This window comes from Ahaetulla prasina, chromosome 15, assembly GCF_028640845.1.
Source record: "Ahaetulla prasina isolate Xishuangbanna chromosome 15, ASM2864084v1, whole genome shotgun sequence".
Lineage (NCBI taxonomy): Eukaryota > Metazoa > Chordata > Lepidosauria > Squamata > Colubridae > Ahaetulla > Ahaetulla prasina.
The window spans coordinates 6,084,683-6,101,470 of record NC_080553.1 but is presented as its reverse complement, the minus strand read 5'-3'; the positions used below and the strand labels follow the sequence as shown (position 1 = coordinate 6,101,470).

At 44.4% G+C, this 16,788-nt stretch overlaps 1 protein-coding gene across 1 annotated transcript in view; it reads left to right on the top strand.

Moving 5' to 3' along the window:
• Positions 1–16,788, top strand: part of RIMBP2 (RIMS binding protein 2) — an 87,361-nt gene that overhangs the window by 46,754 nt on the left and 23,819 nt on the right. Inside the window, exons 11-12 of the mRNA XM_058158629.1 lie at positions 2,824–3,282; positions 12,876–13,025. Of these exons, the coding sequence (XP_058014612.1) occupies positions 2,824–3,282; positions 12,876–13,025 (609 nt within the window). The remainder of the gene's footprint in view (positions 1–2,823; positions 3,283–12,875; positions 13,026–16,788) is intronic.

Sequence of the window (16,788 nt, the reverse complement as noted above, 5' to 3'; positions counted from 1 at the left end):
AGCTAGAAAATGGAATTTATTGCCCAATTCTGGCACCATCGGACATTTTTGGAAAGCAAGGGAACCTTTTGCTTAATTGATTAAGCAATTCTTTACTTAATTGATCAATTAATTAAGAGATTAACTGGCAAATTTATGCTAGGGATTCCCAAGGGTTTCTTTGATTGGGGAAGCTCAGTTAAAATATCTTGCTTATTTTATTTTGCTTAGATGTGCCAATTTTATTTTGTGGTGCAATCAAGCTCCCTTTCTCAATTCTGCATAATCCTCATTCGCTTGATTCTGGCTAGTTGGGTAGGGCTTGTCATAACGGGATGCCCAGAATTAGATCCAGAGTTTGAAGTGGGATCAGATCTTGGCCAAAGAGGGTGGAATCATGCTTAAGAAATTGCATAAGAGCCGAGGTGGCACAGTGGTTAGAGAGCAGTACTGCAGGCTACTTCAGCTGACTGCTAGCTGCAGTTTGGCAGTTCAAATCTCACCGGCTCAAAGTTGACTCAGCCTTCCATCCTTCCAAATGAGTAAAATGAGGAACCAGATTGTTGGGGGCAAGAGGCTGACTCTATAAAACCACTTAGAGAGGGCGGTAAAGCACTGTAAAGTGTTTTAAAGTCTAAGTGCAATTGCTATTGCTGTTTTCCTTCCTTCCTTCCTTCCTTCCTTCCTCCCTCCCTCCCTTCCTCCCTCTCTCCCTCCCAGTTTCCTTTCCTTTCCTTTCCTTTCCTTTCCTTTCCTTTCCTTTCCTTTCCTTTCCTTTCCTTTCCTTTCCTTTCCTTTCCTAACTCTGCCCAATGCCAGGAGTTCAATCCTGACTGCCTCAAGGTTGACTCAGCCTTCCATCCTTCTGAGGCAGGTAAAATGAGGACCCAGATTGTTGGGGGCAAGAGGCTGACTCCGTAAACCGCTTATAGAGGGCTGTGAAGCACTGTATATAAGTCTAAGTGCTATTGCTAAGTGCTATTTCTACAATGTGACCCAAAATTGCACATTTTTGCCTGATATTAGTTATTAGTTATATCTAATATAACTATAACTAATAGTTATATCTATAACTATAACTAATATCAGGCAAAATTAGTTATTATTAGATATTAGTTATAAATTAGTTTATAAATTAGTTATAAATTAGTTATAAATTAGTTATATTAGTTATAAATTATAAATTAGATATTAGTTATATCACCCTGCTGACTCTTATTCAGCTGGCAATATCAAGTGTGGTTCTCATTAATGTTCCTAATGTGAGGGACCCATGGTCTCTCTGAGGTTGGTTCTTTTCTTGCAGATGTTCATTGCCCCGTGCACTGATGATGTTACATAGTTGGGTAATGAAACATCTGCATGAAAACAACCAACCTCAGAGAGCATCAAGGATCCTTCATTGGTTTGTTCATTTACAGAATAGCAGAGTTATTCCTCCTCTTCCTCCCCTCCTCCTCCTCTCCACAAACCCCACTCCCTTCTAGCGCTGATGATGTTACCTAGTTTGGCAATGAAATGTCTGCAAGAAATCAACAGAGCTCAGAGAGCACCCCCACAGTCTTCCTCCTCCTCCTGCTGCTCCTCTTCCTCCCTTCTGGCACTGATGATATTACCCTAGTTGATAATGAAACATCTGCAAGAAAACAACCAATCTCAGAGAGCACTAAAGACCCCACAGTTCTTCCCCCCCTCCTCCTCCTCCTTTTCCTCCTCCTCCCTTCTAGCACTGATGATATTACTTAGTTGGATCATAAAATGTCTGCACGGGTCTGGATGGGGAGAAACAGGCTCAAGCTTAATCCCTCCAAGACGGAGTGGCTGTGGATGCCGGCATCCCGATTCAGTCAGCTGCAGCCGCGGCTGACTGTTGGAGGCGAGTTACTGGCCCCAAAGGACAGGGTGCGCAACTTAGGTGTCCTCCTGGATGATCGGCTGTCGTTTGAAGATCATTTGACGGCCGTCTCCAGGAGGGCCTTCCACCAGGTTCGCCTGGTTCGGCAGTTGCGCCCCTTCCTTGATCGGGATGCCTTGTGCACAGTCACTCATGCGCTCGTTACCTCTCGCTTGGATTATTGTAATGCTCTCTACATGGGGCTCCCCTTGAAGTGCACTCGGAGGCTTCAGTTAGTCCAGAATGCAGCTGCGCGGGTGATAGAGGGAGCTACGCGTAGCTCCCATATAACACCCCTCCTGCGCAGACTGCACTGGCTACCTGTGGCCTTCGAGTGCACTTTAAGGTGTTGGTTATGACCTTTAAAGCGCCCATGGCTTAGGGCCTGGGTACTTACGGGACCGCCTGCTGTTACCACATGCCTCCCACCGACCCGCACGCCTCACAGAGAGGGACTTCTCAGGTGCCGTCCGCCAAACAATGTCGGCTGGCGGCCCCCAGGGGAAGGGCCTTCTCTGTGGGGGCTCCCACACTCTGGAACGAGCTTCCCCCGGGTTTACGCCAAATACCTGACCTTCGGACATTCCGTCGCGAACTGAAGACACATCTTTTCATTCGCACGGGGCTGGCTTGAACGGAATTTTATTAATTTTAAATTTTTATTAATTAATTTTAAATGGGGTTTTTAGTCTAGTATATTTTAACCTATCAGGCTAATTTTAAAATAAGTTTCTTAATCTGCATTTTAAATTGTATATTGTGTTATCTGTTTTTATTTTTGCCTGTACACCGCCCTGAGTCCTTCGGGAGAAGGGCGGTATAAAAATTAAATAAATAATAATAATAATAATAAAGAAAACCACCAAGCTCAGAGAGCCCCAAGGACCCCGAGCTACAAACATTTCCCTTGATTGTTCTTAATGTATTTGCATCTGTATCCCTACATTCAGGTGGCTGAAGTCATGTTTCCAACCGCAGAGAACAGCACCGTAGCACTAACCAAAATCCAGAGCGTGGATGCCAGAGAAGTCCTTGTCCGGACACTGTCTGCCCAAGGGGAGTCCATGGACTCGTTGAGTGCTCCCATCCCACCTGAATTACTGGTGCCTCCCCACCCTCCGCCAGCTTCCAAATCTAAGCCATTATCAAGTGCCAGTACCCCAGATACCAAAGAGGAACATTTGTGTCCCCACGGAAAAAGGGACGACTCCTGGGAACAGACCCGTGCGAACTCTCCCATCCACGGACACACTCTGGAACCTCCCAACTTCCACAGCCCACTTCACGGACGGCGGTCGCCGTCTCCTAACCGGATCCTCCCACAGCCGCAGGGCACTCCTGTCCCTAACACAGTCGCCAAGGCGATGGCACGAGAGGCAGCTCAGCGGGTGGCAGCCGAAAGCAACAGGGTGAGCAGAGTTGTGGCTTCAGACAACCGCAAGGCAACGTCCGAATCTGGTTTGAGCTGGGTGTGGGTTTCATTCGCTGGAATAGTTTCAAGGGTCAGTTTGCCTCCACTGGCAGGCCAGGATTTTTAGGGGGAGGAAAAAGAGGCTTTTGGAGGAACGGGAAGGGTTAGCAATTAGCATAGAAGGAATTGGTGCTAATTGGGGGAATGTTGAACTCCTCAATTCTTGGTGTGGTTTATTAAAAGTGCTATGGCAATGCAACTCATACATGCATTCATATATACATATATATTTAGAATTAGAATTCTTTTTTGTTCAAGTTTTTTTTTATTTTTTAACAAACATCAATGCATGAACAGTGTGGCACCTGGGTATCATATATTCTAATACAAATAAAACTAGTAGAATTAATCATAGTTATTACATTCAGCCAACTTATATATTTCCATTAATAATACACATTTATATTAAGTTGCAGTCTGTCATTATTCAATTATTCCTTGTTTTCTCATTATTGCTTTTGTTTAATTGTATAAAAGTGTATACACTAATATTCCCCTTCTCTTACTTCTGTCAGTTATTCTAACTTTTAATCATGTCACCCTTTATTAAAAAAACATTTTCTTTCTATCCTACCTAACTTCTAGCAAATCAGAACAACAACAAAAAGGAGAAATCATCTATCCATCGTCTCTTCCTCTTCCTTCGTTCCTCAGATAGCTGGCTGTGAATCCCTCCTTGTGAAGTGGGGCCATCGTAATCAGATGGGGTTGTTGATCACGTACCTGGCTCCTTGCTGCGTGACTACAGCCCTACCTGAGCTACTGGAGGTGCTTGCTGGCGTGGCGGTTGAGATCCCCAGACTTTTGGTCTTGGGAGATTTCAACTTGCCATCGGCCGGCTTGTCATCAACAGTGGTTCAGGAGTTCCAGGCCTCCATGACGGCCTTGGACCTGATTCAAGTAACTGATGGCCCTACACACATCGGGGGAGGCACGCTAGACTTGATTTTTATCTCTGGTCAGTGGGTTAATGATCTGGAATTAGGAGATATAGTGAAAGAACCATTGTCATGGTCGGATCATTTTCTCCTTCGCCTAGACTTTCGAACCGCTGCTCACCACCGCAGGGAGACGGAGCCGATGCGTTGGTTCCGTCCCAGGCGCCTGATGGACCCGGAGAGGTTTCTGACGGAGCTTGGGCCGTTTCCTGAGGATCTTACCCACGGCACGACTGAAGAACTAGTTGCGGCTTGGGATCGGGCCGCGGCTGGGGCTTTGGACCGTGTCGTGCCTTTGCGGCCTCTGACCCGGCGCAGATCTCAATTGGCTCCCTGGTTCTCCGGGGAGCTGAGAGAGATGAAACGCCGGAGAAGACGCCTAGAGAGTGTTTGGAGGTCCAGCAGGTCCGAGGCTGATCGGACACTAGTGAGGTCCTTTACCAGGACTTACCTAGTGGCAATGAGGGAGGCGAAACGCCCACGCTTTCCACCCTCATTGCGTCGGCAGATAACCGCCCGGCCGCCCTGTTTGGTGACCCGTTCCTCCTTCAACAAGAGGCGGGATGACCCCTGCAGGGTCGAGCCGAGGAGTTTAACGGTTATCTATACGATAAAATCGTTCAGCTCCGTGATGGTTTGGACCATGATTGCGATGATTCAGCTGAGGTGACAGAGACTCGTCTTGTTGAGGTTATTTGGGATGAGTTTGATTCTGTGGCTCCCGAGGACGTGGACAGGTTGCTGGGGAGGTTGCACGCGACCACGTGTTTACTGGACCCGTGTCCTTCCTGGTTAGTACTGGCTGCTCAGGAAGTGACGCGAGGCTGGTTCGGGGGGATTATAAATGCTTCTTTAGTTGAAGGGGTTTTCCCCGCCGCCTTGAAAGAGGCGGTGGTGAGACCTCTCCTGAAGAAGCCTTCCCTGGACCCAGCTATTTTGGGAAATTATCGTCAGTTCCAACCTTCGCTTTTAGCGAAGGTTGTAGAGAGTGTGGTTGCATGGCAGCTTCCCGCACCTGGAGGAAGCTGTCTATCTAGACCTGCTCCAGTCCGGCTTCCGCCCGGTTATAGCACGGAGACGGCTTTGGTCGCGTTGGTGGATGACCTCTGGAGGGCCAGGGACAGGGGCTGTTCCTCTGCCTTGGTCCTATTAGATCTTTCAGCGGCTTTTGATACCATCGACCATGGTATCCTGCTGCGCCGGTTGGAGGGATTGGGAGTGGAGGCACCGCTTATCGGTGGTTCTCCTCCTATCTCTCTGACCGGTCGCAGTCGGTGTTGACAGGGGGCAGAGGTCGACCTCGAGGGGCCTCACTTGTGGGGTACCCCAGGGGTCGATTCTCTCGCCTACCCTGTTCAACATCTACATGAAGCCGCTGGGTGAGGTCATCAGTGGGTTCGGGGTGAGTTATCATCTGTACGCTGATGACACTCAGCTGTACTTTTCCACCCCGGACCACCCCAACGAAGCGGTCGAAGTGCTGTCCCGGTGCCTGGAAGCCGTACGGGTCTGGATGGGGAGAAACAGACTCAAGCTCAATCCCTCCAAGACGGAGTGGCTGTGGATTCCGGCACTGGTACAGTCAGCTGCATCCGCAGCTGACTGTTGGGGCGAGTTAGTGGCCCCAAAGGAGGTGGTTCGCAACTTGGGCGCCCTCCTGGATGGCCGGCTGTCCTTGAGGAACATCTGGCAGCCGTCACCAGGAGGGCTTTTACCAAGTTCGCTTGGTTCGCCAGTTGCGCCCCTTCCTTGACCGGGATGCCTTATGCACGGTCACCACGCCTGGTTACGCCTCGGCTGGATTATTGCAATGCTCTCTACATGGGCTGCCTTGAGGTGCACCCGGAGGCTGCAGTTAGTCCAGAATGCAGCTGCGCGAGTGGTAATGGGAGCCGCCGAGGCTCCCACGTAACACCTCTGCTCCGTAGTTTGCACTGGCTTCCTGTGGTCTTCGGGTGCGCTTCAAGATCCTGGTTACCACCTTTAAAGCGCCCATGGCTTAGGACCCGGTACTTACGAGACCGCCTGCTGTTACCGTATGCCTCCCATCGACCAGACGCTCTCACAGAGAGGGCCTTCTCAGGTGCCGTCCGCCAAACAATGTCGGCTGGCGGCTCCCAGGGTAGGGCCTTCTGTGGGAGCACCGACGCCTGGAACGAACTCCCCTGGCTTACGCCAAGTTCCTGATCTTCGGACCTTCCGTCGTGAGCTAAAACATACTTATTTATTCAAGCAGGACTGGCATAAATAGTGATTTTAAATTGGGGTTTTAGAGATTTTAAACATTTGTAAATTTTTAATTTTTAAATTATCGGCCATTTATTAATAGTTTCTTTTAATTTCTTTTAATTGTATATACTCTGTATTTTATTTGGCTGTACACCGCCCTGAGTCCTTCGGGAGAAGGGCGGTATAAAATCTAATAAAACTAAACTAAACTAAAACTCTTGCCCGCTAGTGGCAATGAGGAGGCGAACGCCCCACGCTTTCCACCCTCATTGCATCGGCAGATAACCGCCCGGCCGCCCTGTTTGGTGACCCGTTCCTCCTTCAACAAGAGGCGGGATGACCCCTGCAGGGTCGAGCCGAGGAGTTTAACGGTTATCTATACGATAAAATCGTTCAGCCGTGATGGTTTGGACCATGATTGCGATGATTCAGCTGAGGTGACAGAGACTCGTCTTGTTGAGGTTATTTGGGATGAGTTTGATTCTGTGGCTCCCGAGGACGTGGACAGGTTGCTGGGGAGGTTGCATGCGACCACGTGTTTACTGGACCCGTGTCCTTCCTGGTTAGTACTGGCTGCTCAGGAAGTGACACGAGGCTGGTTCAAGGGGATTATAAATGCTTCTTTAGTTGAAGGGGTTTTCCCCGCCGCCTTGAAGGAGGCGGTGGTGAGACCTCTCCTGAAGAAGCCTTCCCTGGACCCAGCTATTTTGGGAAATTATCGTCCAGTCTCCAACCTTCGCTTTTTAGCGAAGGTTGTAGAGAGTGGGTGCATGGCAGCTTCCCGGCACCTGGAGGAAGCTGTCTATCTAGACCCGTTCAGTCCGGCTCCCGGCCCGGTTATAGCACGGAGACGGCTTTGGTCGCGTTGGTGGATGACCTCTGGAGGGCCAGGGACAGGGGCTGTTCCTCTGCCTTGGTCCTATTAGATCTTTCAGCGGCTTTTGATACCATCGACCATGGTATCCTGCTGCGCCGGTTGGAGGGATTGGGAGTGGGAGGCACCGTTTATCGGTGGTTCTCCTCCTATCTCTCTGGCCGGTCGCAGTCGGTGGTGGCAGGGGGGGAGAGGGCGTCCTCGAGGGACCCCACTTGTGGGGTACCCCAGGGGTCGATTCTCTCGCCTACCCTGTTCAACATCTACATGAAGCCGCTGGGTGAGGTCATCAGTGGGTTCGGGGTGAGTTATCATCTGTACGCTGATGACACTCAGCTGTACTTTTCCACCCCGGACCACCCCAACGAAGCGGTCGAAGTGCTGTCCCGGTGCCTGGAAGCCGTACGGGTCTGGATGGGGAGAAACAGACTCAAGCTCAATCCCTCCAAGACGGAGTGGCTGTGGATTCCGGCACCCCGGTACAGTCAGCTGCACCCGCAGCTGACTGTTGGGGGCGAGTTAGTGGCCCCAAAGGAGGTGGTTCGCAACTTGGGCGTCCTCCTGGATGGCCGGCTGTCCTTTGAGGACCATCTGGCAGCCGCCACCAGGAGGGCTTTTTACCAAGTTCGCTTGGTTCGCCAGTTGCGTCCCTTCCTTGACCGGGATGCCTTATGCACGGTCACTCACGCTCTGGTTACGTCTCGGCTGGATTATTGCAATGCTCTCTACATGGGGCTGCCCTTGAGGTGCACCCGGAGGCTGCAGTTAGTCCAGAATGCAGCTGCGCGAGTGGTAATGGGAGCCGCTCGAGGCTCCCACGTAACACCTCTGCTCCGTAGTTTGCACTGGCTTCCTGTGGTCTTTCGGGTGCGCTTCAAGATCCTGGTTACCACCTTTAAAGCGCTCCATGGCTTAGGACCCGGGTACTTACGAGACCGCCTGCTGTTACCGTATGCCTCCCATCGACCCGTACGCTCTCACAGAGAGGGCCTTCTCAGGGTGCCGTCCGCCAAACAATGTCGGCTGGCGGCTCCCAGGGGTAGGGCCTTCTCTGTGGGAGCACCGACGCTCTGGAACGAACTCCCCCCTGGCTTACGTCAAGTTCCTGATCTTCGGACCTTCCGTCGTGAGCTAAAAACATACTTATTTATTCAAGCAGGACTGGCATAAATAGTGATTTTAAATTGGGGTTTTAGAGATTTTAAACATTTGTAAATTTTTTAATTTTTAAATTATCGGCCATTTATTAATAGTTTCTTTTAATTTCTTTTAATTGTATATACTCTGTATTTTATTTCGGCTGTACACCGCCCTGAGTCCTTCGGGAGAAGGGCGGTATAAAAATCTAATAAAACTAAACTAAACTAAAACTCTTGCCCGCTTCAATACTTTAATTATTATGGTGTGGGTTTTTTTGACTTGCCTCCCATATTCGTCTCTTGGCTCTTTATCTCTGTCTGCATCTACTTCTTGGCTATTCGATCTAGATATTTCTCCCACCTCTACCCTCTTCCACTGCCTAGCTTCCAAAATTTCTGTCCAGGAGAATTATAATTCTTTATTAGCCAAGATTGATTGGACACAAAAGGAATTTGTCTTAGGTACGTAAGCTCTCATTGTACATAAAAGCTGTAAGTGATAAATCACGATCATAACCATCATAAAAATACATTCATCACAATCAAAAGATACAAGCTTAATGATAGAATCAACACAAATCATACTGGGAAACTAAATAAAACAGTATACATCGTAAAAATACAAGGAGTTAGGTAATAGGTAAGATGAGAAGAATATTACTACAGTCTTACTAAATAGTTTTACAGTATTGTGGGAATTAGCTGTTTAGCAGAGTGATGGCATGTGGGAAAAAACTCCTTGTATCTAGTTATGTGTGTTTGTGTATGTGTATATGTGTATACGTATATATGTATGTGTGTGTATATATACACATATAAAGATACACATATAAGGTACAAATGTTGTATCTTGATGAAGGTATCTTTTCTTTTATGTACACTGAGAGCAGATGCACCAAGACAAATTCCTTGTGTGTCCAACCACACTTGGCCAATAAAATTCTATTCTATTCTATTCTGTTCTGTTCTGTTCTGTTCTATACATATATATATACATCCTGTGTATATATGGTATACATATAGGTATACATATATATATATATATATATATACACATACACACACATATCTATATATCTATATTTCTGTCTGTCTATCTATCTAATAAAATCACAAAATGGAGAAATTTAACAGCTGGTTTTGCTTAGCAACAGAAATTTTGGACTCAATTGTGGTTACAAGTCAAGAGCTACCTGTAGAAAGGCAGGGAAGTACAGGCAGTCCTTCATTTAAAAACCACAACTGAGGCCAACATTTCTGTTGTGAAATGAGACATTTGTTAAGGGAGTTTTTCACCCATTTTACGACTTTTCTGGCCACAGCTGTTAAGTGAAAATCACTGCAATTGATAAGTTAGTCATTGGGTTGTTGAGTGGCTTTCCCTGTCAACTTGGCTTGTGAGAAGGTCACAAAAGGGGATCAAGTGACCTTGGGACACAGCAACCATCACAAATATGAGCCAGTTGCCGAGCGTCTGAATTCTGATCCCATGATTACGGGGAAGGTGCCAAGGTCATAACTGTGAAAAACGGTCATGAGTCACATTTTTCAGTGCTGCTGCAAATTTTGAATGGTCACTAAACAAACTGTTGTAAGTCGAGGACTACCTGTAACTGAAGGCTTGCTAATTATGAATATTCATACTTAACATCCTATCACTTATGCATATTTTATTTCTTTATTGAATTTATATTGCCGCCTATTCGCACTCAAGGCGGCTTAACAGAATATAAAACCTCATTTAAAGATGCATGACGTCCTAAGGCTGTGATGGCGAACCTATGGCACGCGTGCCAGAAGTGACACACAGAGCTATCTCTCCGAGCATGCGAGCCATCGCCTGTTGCTCTTCCGTGTTCCGGTGTGCCAGCCAGCTGGTCTTCACGTGTGTGGGAGCGCCAGAAACCAGAAAAGCAGCCGTCTAACGTGCATGTGCACACCAGAAACCAGAAGATCATCTTCCCAGCGTGTGCATGCGCACCAGGTGGCTGCTCTTCCAGTTTCCAGCGTGTACATGCGCATTGTTGTGTCTTGCCCACCCTCAGAGCAGCCAGGGCCTTCTTACCTGCTCCCGCACACTGAGGAATGTATGCCTCCCGGTCCCAGTCCTGGCTCCATGCCCCCACAAACTGCAGAAGGAGAATCTCCCTGCCCCAGCCCTGACTCCATGCCCAGGCAAACGGAGCAGCTAGACCCCTCCCCCTCCTCCACAGCAGGTGAGCCTGAGGAGGGTTTATTACCAACAGCTGATTGGTGTGACCCTCGCATCAGAAGATTGGAGAGGCGGAGGCTACAGAGGGAAGGGAGGGGCAGGCCTTAATGAGTGCTGAGTCATGGAGCCACACCCCATGGCCTATATAAAGGATCTACTTTCTGGCAGTCTCTGAGTCAGGCAAAAGTCAAACTTATCTTGCTGAAGTCACTTACTGGTCTCCTGCCTGCTCTGAGGACTTTGCTAGGACTTTGGGCAGAGCTGCAGAGGCACGCCTGATTCGGATTTCCCGGACCCAGCCGTCAGCGGAGGAGTGGGACACGACACGCATTGGCCAGCTGGTCTTCGCATGCACATGCACATCAGAAACCGGAAGACCAGATGCCCGGAGTGCATGTGCGTGCCGGAAACCAGAAGATCATCTTCCCGGTGCACTCACGCGCACCGGGTGGCTGCTTTTCCGCGCGCACTCCCGTTTTGGCCCTCAGTGCCGAACAGTTTTGCCAGTACTGTCCTAAGGTACAGTGACCCCAGAGGTAGAAAGCATGACTCCAACTATCTTATTCTAGTGTCACCATTTGACCACGAACTTCTTTTTAGAAAGCTGCAGGTGCCACCTCTACCCCCTTGGCACCCTGGAGAAAAAAATCCTTTCTCTCATTCCATTTTAGAACTGCAGAAAAAAAACAGTTACTACCAACCTGCCTTCCATTGAGGACCTGTATACTGCACGACTCAAAAAGAAGGCTGTGATTTACTTAGCGTTACATATATTGATGGCAGCTAGAATTACATATGCTAAATATTGGAAAAATGTGAACCCTCCACCAGAGGACGACATAATTAGGAAAATTTGGGATTGTGCTGAAATGGACAGATTAACTTTAAAAATTAAAGATAAAGAGGACTCGAAATATTACCGGACATGGAATAAATTTTATGAATAGATAGAGACAAGAGGTAGAAATGAGAGGGAAGTTTATGAATGTCGGTAGAACAAAGATGTATGAAACTATGGATATAAGATGGAAAAAATTGTAAATAAGCTAATGTAAGTAGAAACTTAGTTGAAGTTTTCTTTTATTTCCTAGGTTGTTGTTGTAGCAATTACTATTAACCTAGTACAGTTATAGTTATTAGCATGTATGCTAAGATTTACCACTGATCTCTCTCTGGCTTTGCTTTATTTGCATTGTTATCCTGACATGGTGCTGTCTTTTCAATAAAATTAAATTAAAAAAAGAAAAAAGACGGCTGTGAAAATATTTACAGACCCCTTGCATCGTGGACATAAACTGTTTCAACTCATACCCCCAAAACGACACTATAGAGCACTGCACACCAGAACAACTAGACAAAAGAACAGTTTTTTCCCAAACGCCATCACTCTGCTAAACAAATAATTCCCTCAACACTGTCAAACTATTCACTAAGTCTGCACTACTATTAATCTCATCTTTCCTATCACCCATCTCCTCCCACTTATGACTGTAATTTTATTTATTTATTTATTTATTTATTTTGTCACACAATATACAGTATATAAGCATAAGCATGAAATAACTATACAATATATAAGCATATATATGAGTATGAGTATGTAATAACTATATTAATTGGATATAATGAAAGGAAAATATAGGACAGGAACGATAGGCACGCTTGTGCTCTTATGCACACCCCTTACAGACCTCTTAGGAATGGGGTTAGGTCAATAGTAGACAGTTTTTGGTTGAAGCTTTGGGGATTTTGGGAAGAGACCACAGAGTCAGGTAGTGTATTCCAAATATTAACAACTCTGTTACTAAAGTCATATTTTCTGCAATCAAGATTGGAGCGGTTAACATTAAGCTTAAATCTATTGTGTGCTCGTATATTGTTGCAATTGAAGCTGAAGTAGTCTTTGTTGCTTGTGTCCTTACGATTTATATTGATTGTTTCCTAGTATGATTTGATTGCTTATTTGTACCCTATGACTATCATTAAGTGTTGTACCTCATGATTCTTGTCTTTTTATGTACACTGAGAGCATATGCACCAAAGACAAATTCCTTGTGTGTACAATCACACTTGGCCAATAAATAAATAATTCTAAATTCTAATTCTAAATTCTGAATGTTCTCTTCTGGAACCCCATAGATGGAGAGGAGGCCCGTTTTTCCAGAAAGGAGCAACATGTTGCAGTATGCCAACTCGGATGAGGAAGAAGACGGCTATGACTCACCCAGAGTCAAACGAAGAGGTGCTTCGGTGGACGACTTTTTGAAGGGCTCTGAACTTGGGAAACAGGTAATGGACATCTCCTTGGCAATGGGGTAAAACCATAAAATTCATAAGAAAGATGCTTTGGAGGTTCACCATCTCTTTCCTCTTTGATTTGTGATGTCTTCTCTTTTGTGATGACTCTTCTTCCCAGACTACAGAAATAGAGACTTTGATTTAAAGATTTATTTACAAAAAAACTAAGGGATGACCTATGAAAGATTTCTTTTTTTTAAAATAATTTTTTTAAATTTTTAAAAAACAAACAAACAGTACATTTTTTCTGAATAAAGTATTGACCGAGTCAAAATTTACAGCTTATAACATAAGTATTTCCCAAATATAATTTATATATTTCAATTTCTGCCATAATATTCTTTTTTCTACTTTTTTATTTTCCATCTCTACTTAATATTTAATATGTAATCAATATTACCATGTGCCCTAACCACCAATCTTAATCTTACTTCATTTCATTATCTTATTTCTCCATTTATCACATATATTTCTTCAAATCACCCCATTTGTAAATTATCATCAATTTGGTTTTTTTATTTCCTTTTTTCTATTGAAACCTTTTAATTTAAACAGTCATTTCCATCCTTAGTTTCTTTTTTTATTATTATATCTTGATATTTCACATTTATCTCCTAATGTCAATTACTTTCTAAGGTGGAGCAATTTATCATTTCTTATTTCCCTATTAATCATTTTACCATTTTACCAAAAACAATATATTTCTTCAGATTTGTTTTTCACACCACCTTTTTCAGATACAAACATTATCTTAATCTCTTAATCATCTTCTTTTTCTTAACTTCTATTAATATTTTATTCAATTTCAATTTCATTTGAAGTTCCATATCTTAAACCCTTCTAAATATATCATAATAAGGTCATATTAACCCTTCTATCATTCATTTTGTATTTCACAAATTATATCATAATTCAATTTTTACAATACTGATATTAATACAATTCATTTAATTCTATAGGTATATAGCATATTTCCTTTCCTCCTTTCCCTTGTTTTTCTCCATTCTACCATTCGTATTACACAATATATTTCGTATTACAATCTCAAATATTAATAATACAGTTCTCTTATTAGTATAGGTATATATCATATTACAGTTCCTCCTTTCCATTAATTACTCCTTTTAACCATTTTCCCTTGGTCCATCCAGCAACCCACCTCTTAAAATTTGACTCCCTTTATCCGATTCTCTCATTCTCTCATTTTCTTTTTTTTTTCTTTTTATAATTATTATGTCTTTTCTTCTGTATCCTTCCTTTGACTTTTAAATCCTTTATTCATCTAGTTTGCCCATCTGATCTATTCCCCTTTTCTCCTCTCACTTTTCTTACTTCCCCACTGTTGATCTCAGTATAATCATTTAACTTTTTTGTGCCTAATCCTTTCCCATTTTCTTTTCTCTTTTGCTTCGTCCTATCCTCTCTATTTTTACCACTCTTAATCCCAGTGTAATCATTAAAAATACTTTCCTCTAGCCTTTTCCCCTTTCCTTTTCTTCCCTTAGTTTGCTTCTTTTTTGTAGGTTGTTTCCTCCTATCCCTTCTCTTTTTTTTATTGTTACTCCCAATGTAATCATTTGATTTTTCATCATCAATGTCTTGATCTTCAGTGTTGTCTTCTTGCTTCTCATTCTTAGCCTCCTTATCCAATTGAATATGGTCTGACACAATTTTTTGTTTTCAATCAAGATTAAATGATACACACATCTTTTTTGACCATCTCAATTAGTTCCTGCCACATTTTGACGTTCTGGTTTGTTTTTAACTCCAATTTACACTTTTGTTATTTTACACCTCATTTGGTTGTCGAGATCAAATAGCTTAAAAGAAAACAAATCCTCCTTCAAATTTCTCATGGCTCTTGTAGCTCAAGGTCACTGTAATTTTTTACAGATTTCAAATTGTTCATTGTAGTGCTTTTTTTCTGCCAGCAGATGTCACTCTCCAATCCACAAGTTTCAAATCAACAAAGTCACAAAATATCCAATTTGTGTATTAAATCCGCTTATCAAATGCTTTTCAAGTTTCTTCTTTCTCTTCTTAATTTTATATATCCCAAATTCCAGTTTAAAATCCAATTTGAAATCCAATTGAAAAATTTCCTTTACAGGACTTTTCTATTCTGATTTTTTCTTTGCTCTTCCTTCAAAGTTCAAAACTTTTAAAAGTATGTCCAATCTTGTTCAGAAACTATTTTCGTTCAGGTTTCTTTTTCTTATAATAATTTTAATATCTCCAAATCCAATTTCCAATCCAAGAGCCACAGGGCCCTGTGTGGCTCAGACTGCTAAGACAGTCTGTTATTAACAACAGCTGCTTGCAATTACTGCAGGTTTAAGTCCCACCAGGCCCAAGGTTGACTCAGCCTTCCATCCTTTATAAGGTAGGTAAAATGAGGACCCAGATTGTTGGGGGCAATAAGTTGACTTTGTATATAATATAAAAATGGATGAAGACTATTGCTTGACATAGTGTAAGCCACCCTGAGTCTTCGGAGAAGGGCGGGATATAAATGCAAATAAAAAAAAAATCAAGCTGCGTTCTGGACTTTAGTGCTTTAACTTCTGTTTGTTCTTCTCCCTCCATTAACATTCCCCAACGCCAATTATCTGCTATTTCCTCTCTGAGACTTCTTTTGAAAATTTTAAAATACTTCTTTTTTATCTGTGAGTTGACCAATCGCTCACCCGGTACCAACACTCCGTCCAAAACACCACTCCTGCACAAATCTTATTCCGGTTGCCCCAGCTTCATGATGGTCATAATGGCTACTGTCGCTGCCCGCTGGCGGATCAAAGAGTTTCCTTCGACCTCCGAGAAACTTGCCTGTTCCTCTTGATCGTCTGAGGTGCCTCTCCTTCTTCACTGTCCCTACAAGACGGATGTTCTGTTTCCCTTCCCCCAATACTCCCAGCAAAGAGTCCGTCAGAGGCCTTCCTTTTTTTTTTCCTTTTATTTACATAGATACATGTCCTGGCCACGTCTACCCACGGGCCTGCCAAGTTTCTGGAGATAACGAGGAAATTATAGATAAGGCCAGAATTACTCACGAATATATTCTTCCCTCCATGAATTAGCTTGCCCCAAATTCATTGCTTTGTCCGAGACAAAAAACCAGGAAGTCCCGCCTCCTATTTATAGTCTCTGCAGATGTCACTGCATGACAATTATGACTTGGCTTTGTCCCAACTCTTCCGCTGCTGCGCACGCCGATCAAGCCTTCGTAACCTTGCGTCCCTCCAAAACTGTTCTTGGGGCGTTGCCAAATCAGAAGAAGGCCCGGGAGAATCAGGCTTGCCCCCTCCCTTTGAGTGGGTGCCAGGGAGGGAGAGGGCTCAAGAGAAGCAGGGCTTGCCAGGTCTTCTCCCTCATTTTCTGAATCATCCGAGTCCAGGAGTCTGGGTCCAGGAACCTGGGTCACAACAACGGATCTGGTCCAAAGACCCCCTGACTGGTTTGTCTGGCTGGGTTTTCACAACACTCATCAGAGCCTGCTATTTTCCAGCCAGTCTCACCACAACGCTTCCAGTTCTTCCGACCTATGAAAGATTTCAATGGCTAAGAAACAGTTTTTATTTTTTACTTTATTTTTGACAAATTAGAGAAAAACAAGGCCCAGGCAGAAGAAGAACATAATGGCTTCAAAATCTAAGGCACTGGTTTGGACAAAACTCAGCAGCAGCTGTTGACAAAAATAGGATTGCCAACATGATCACCAATGTCTAATGATGGATATAGAAGAAGAAGAGGAGGA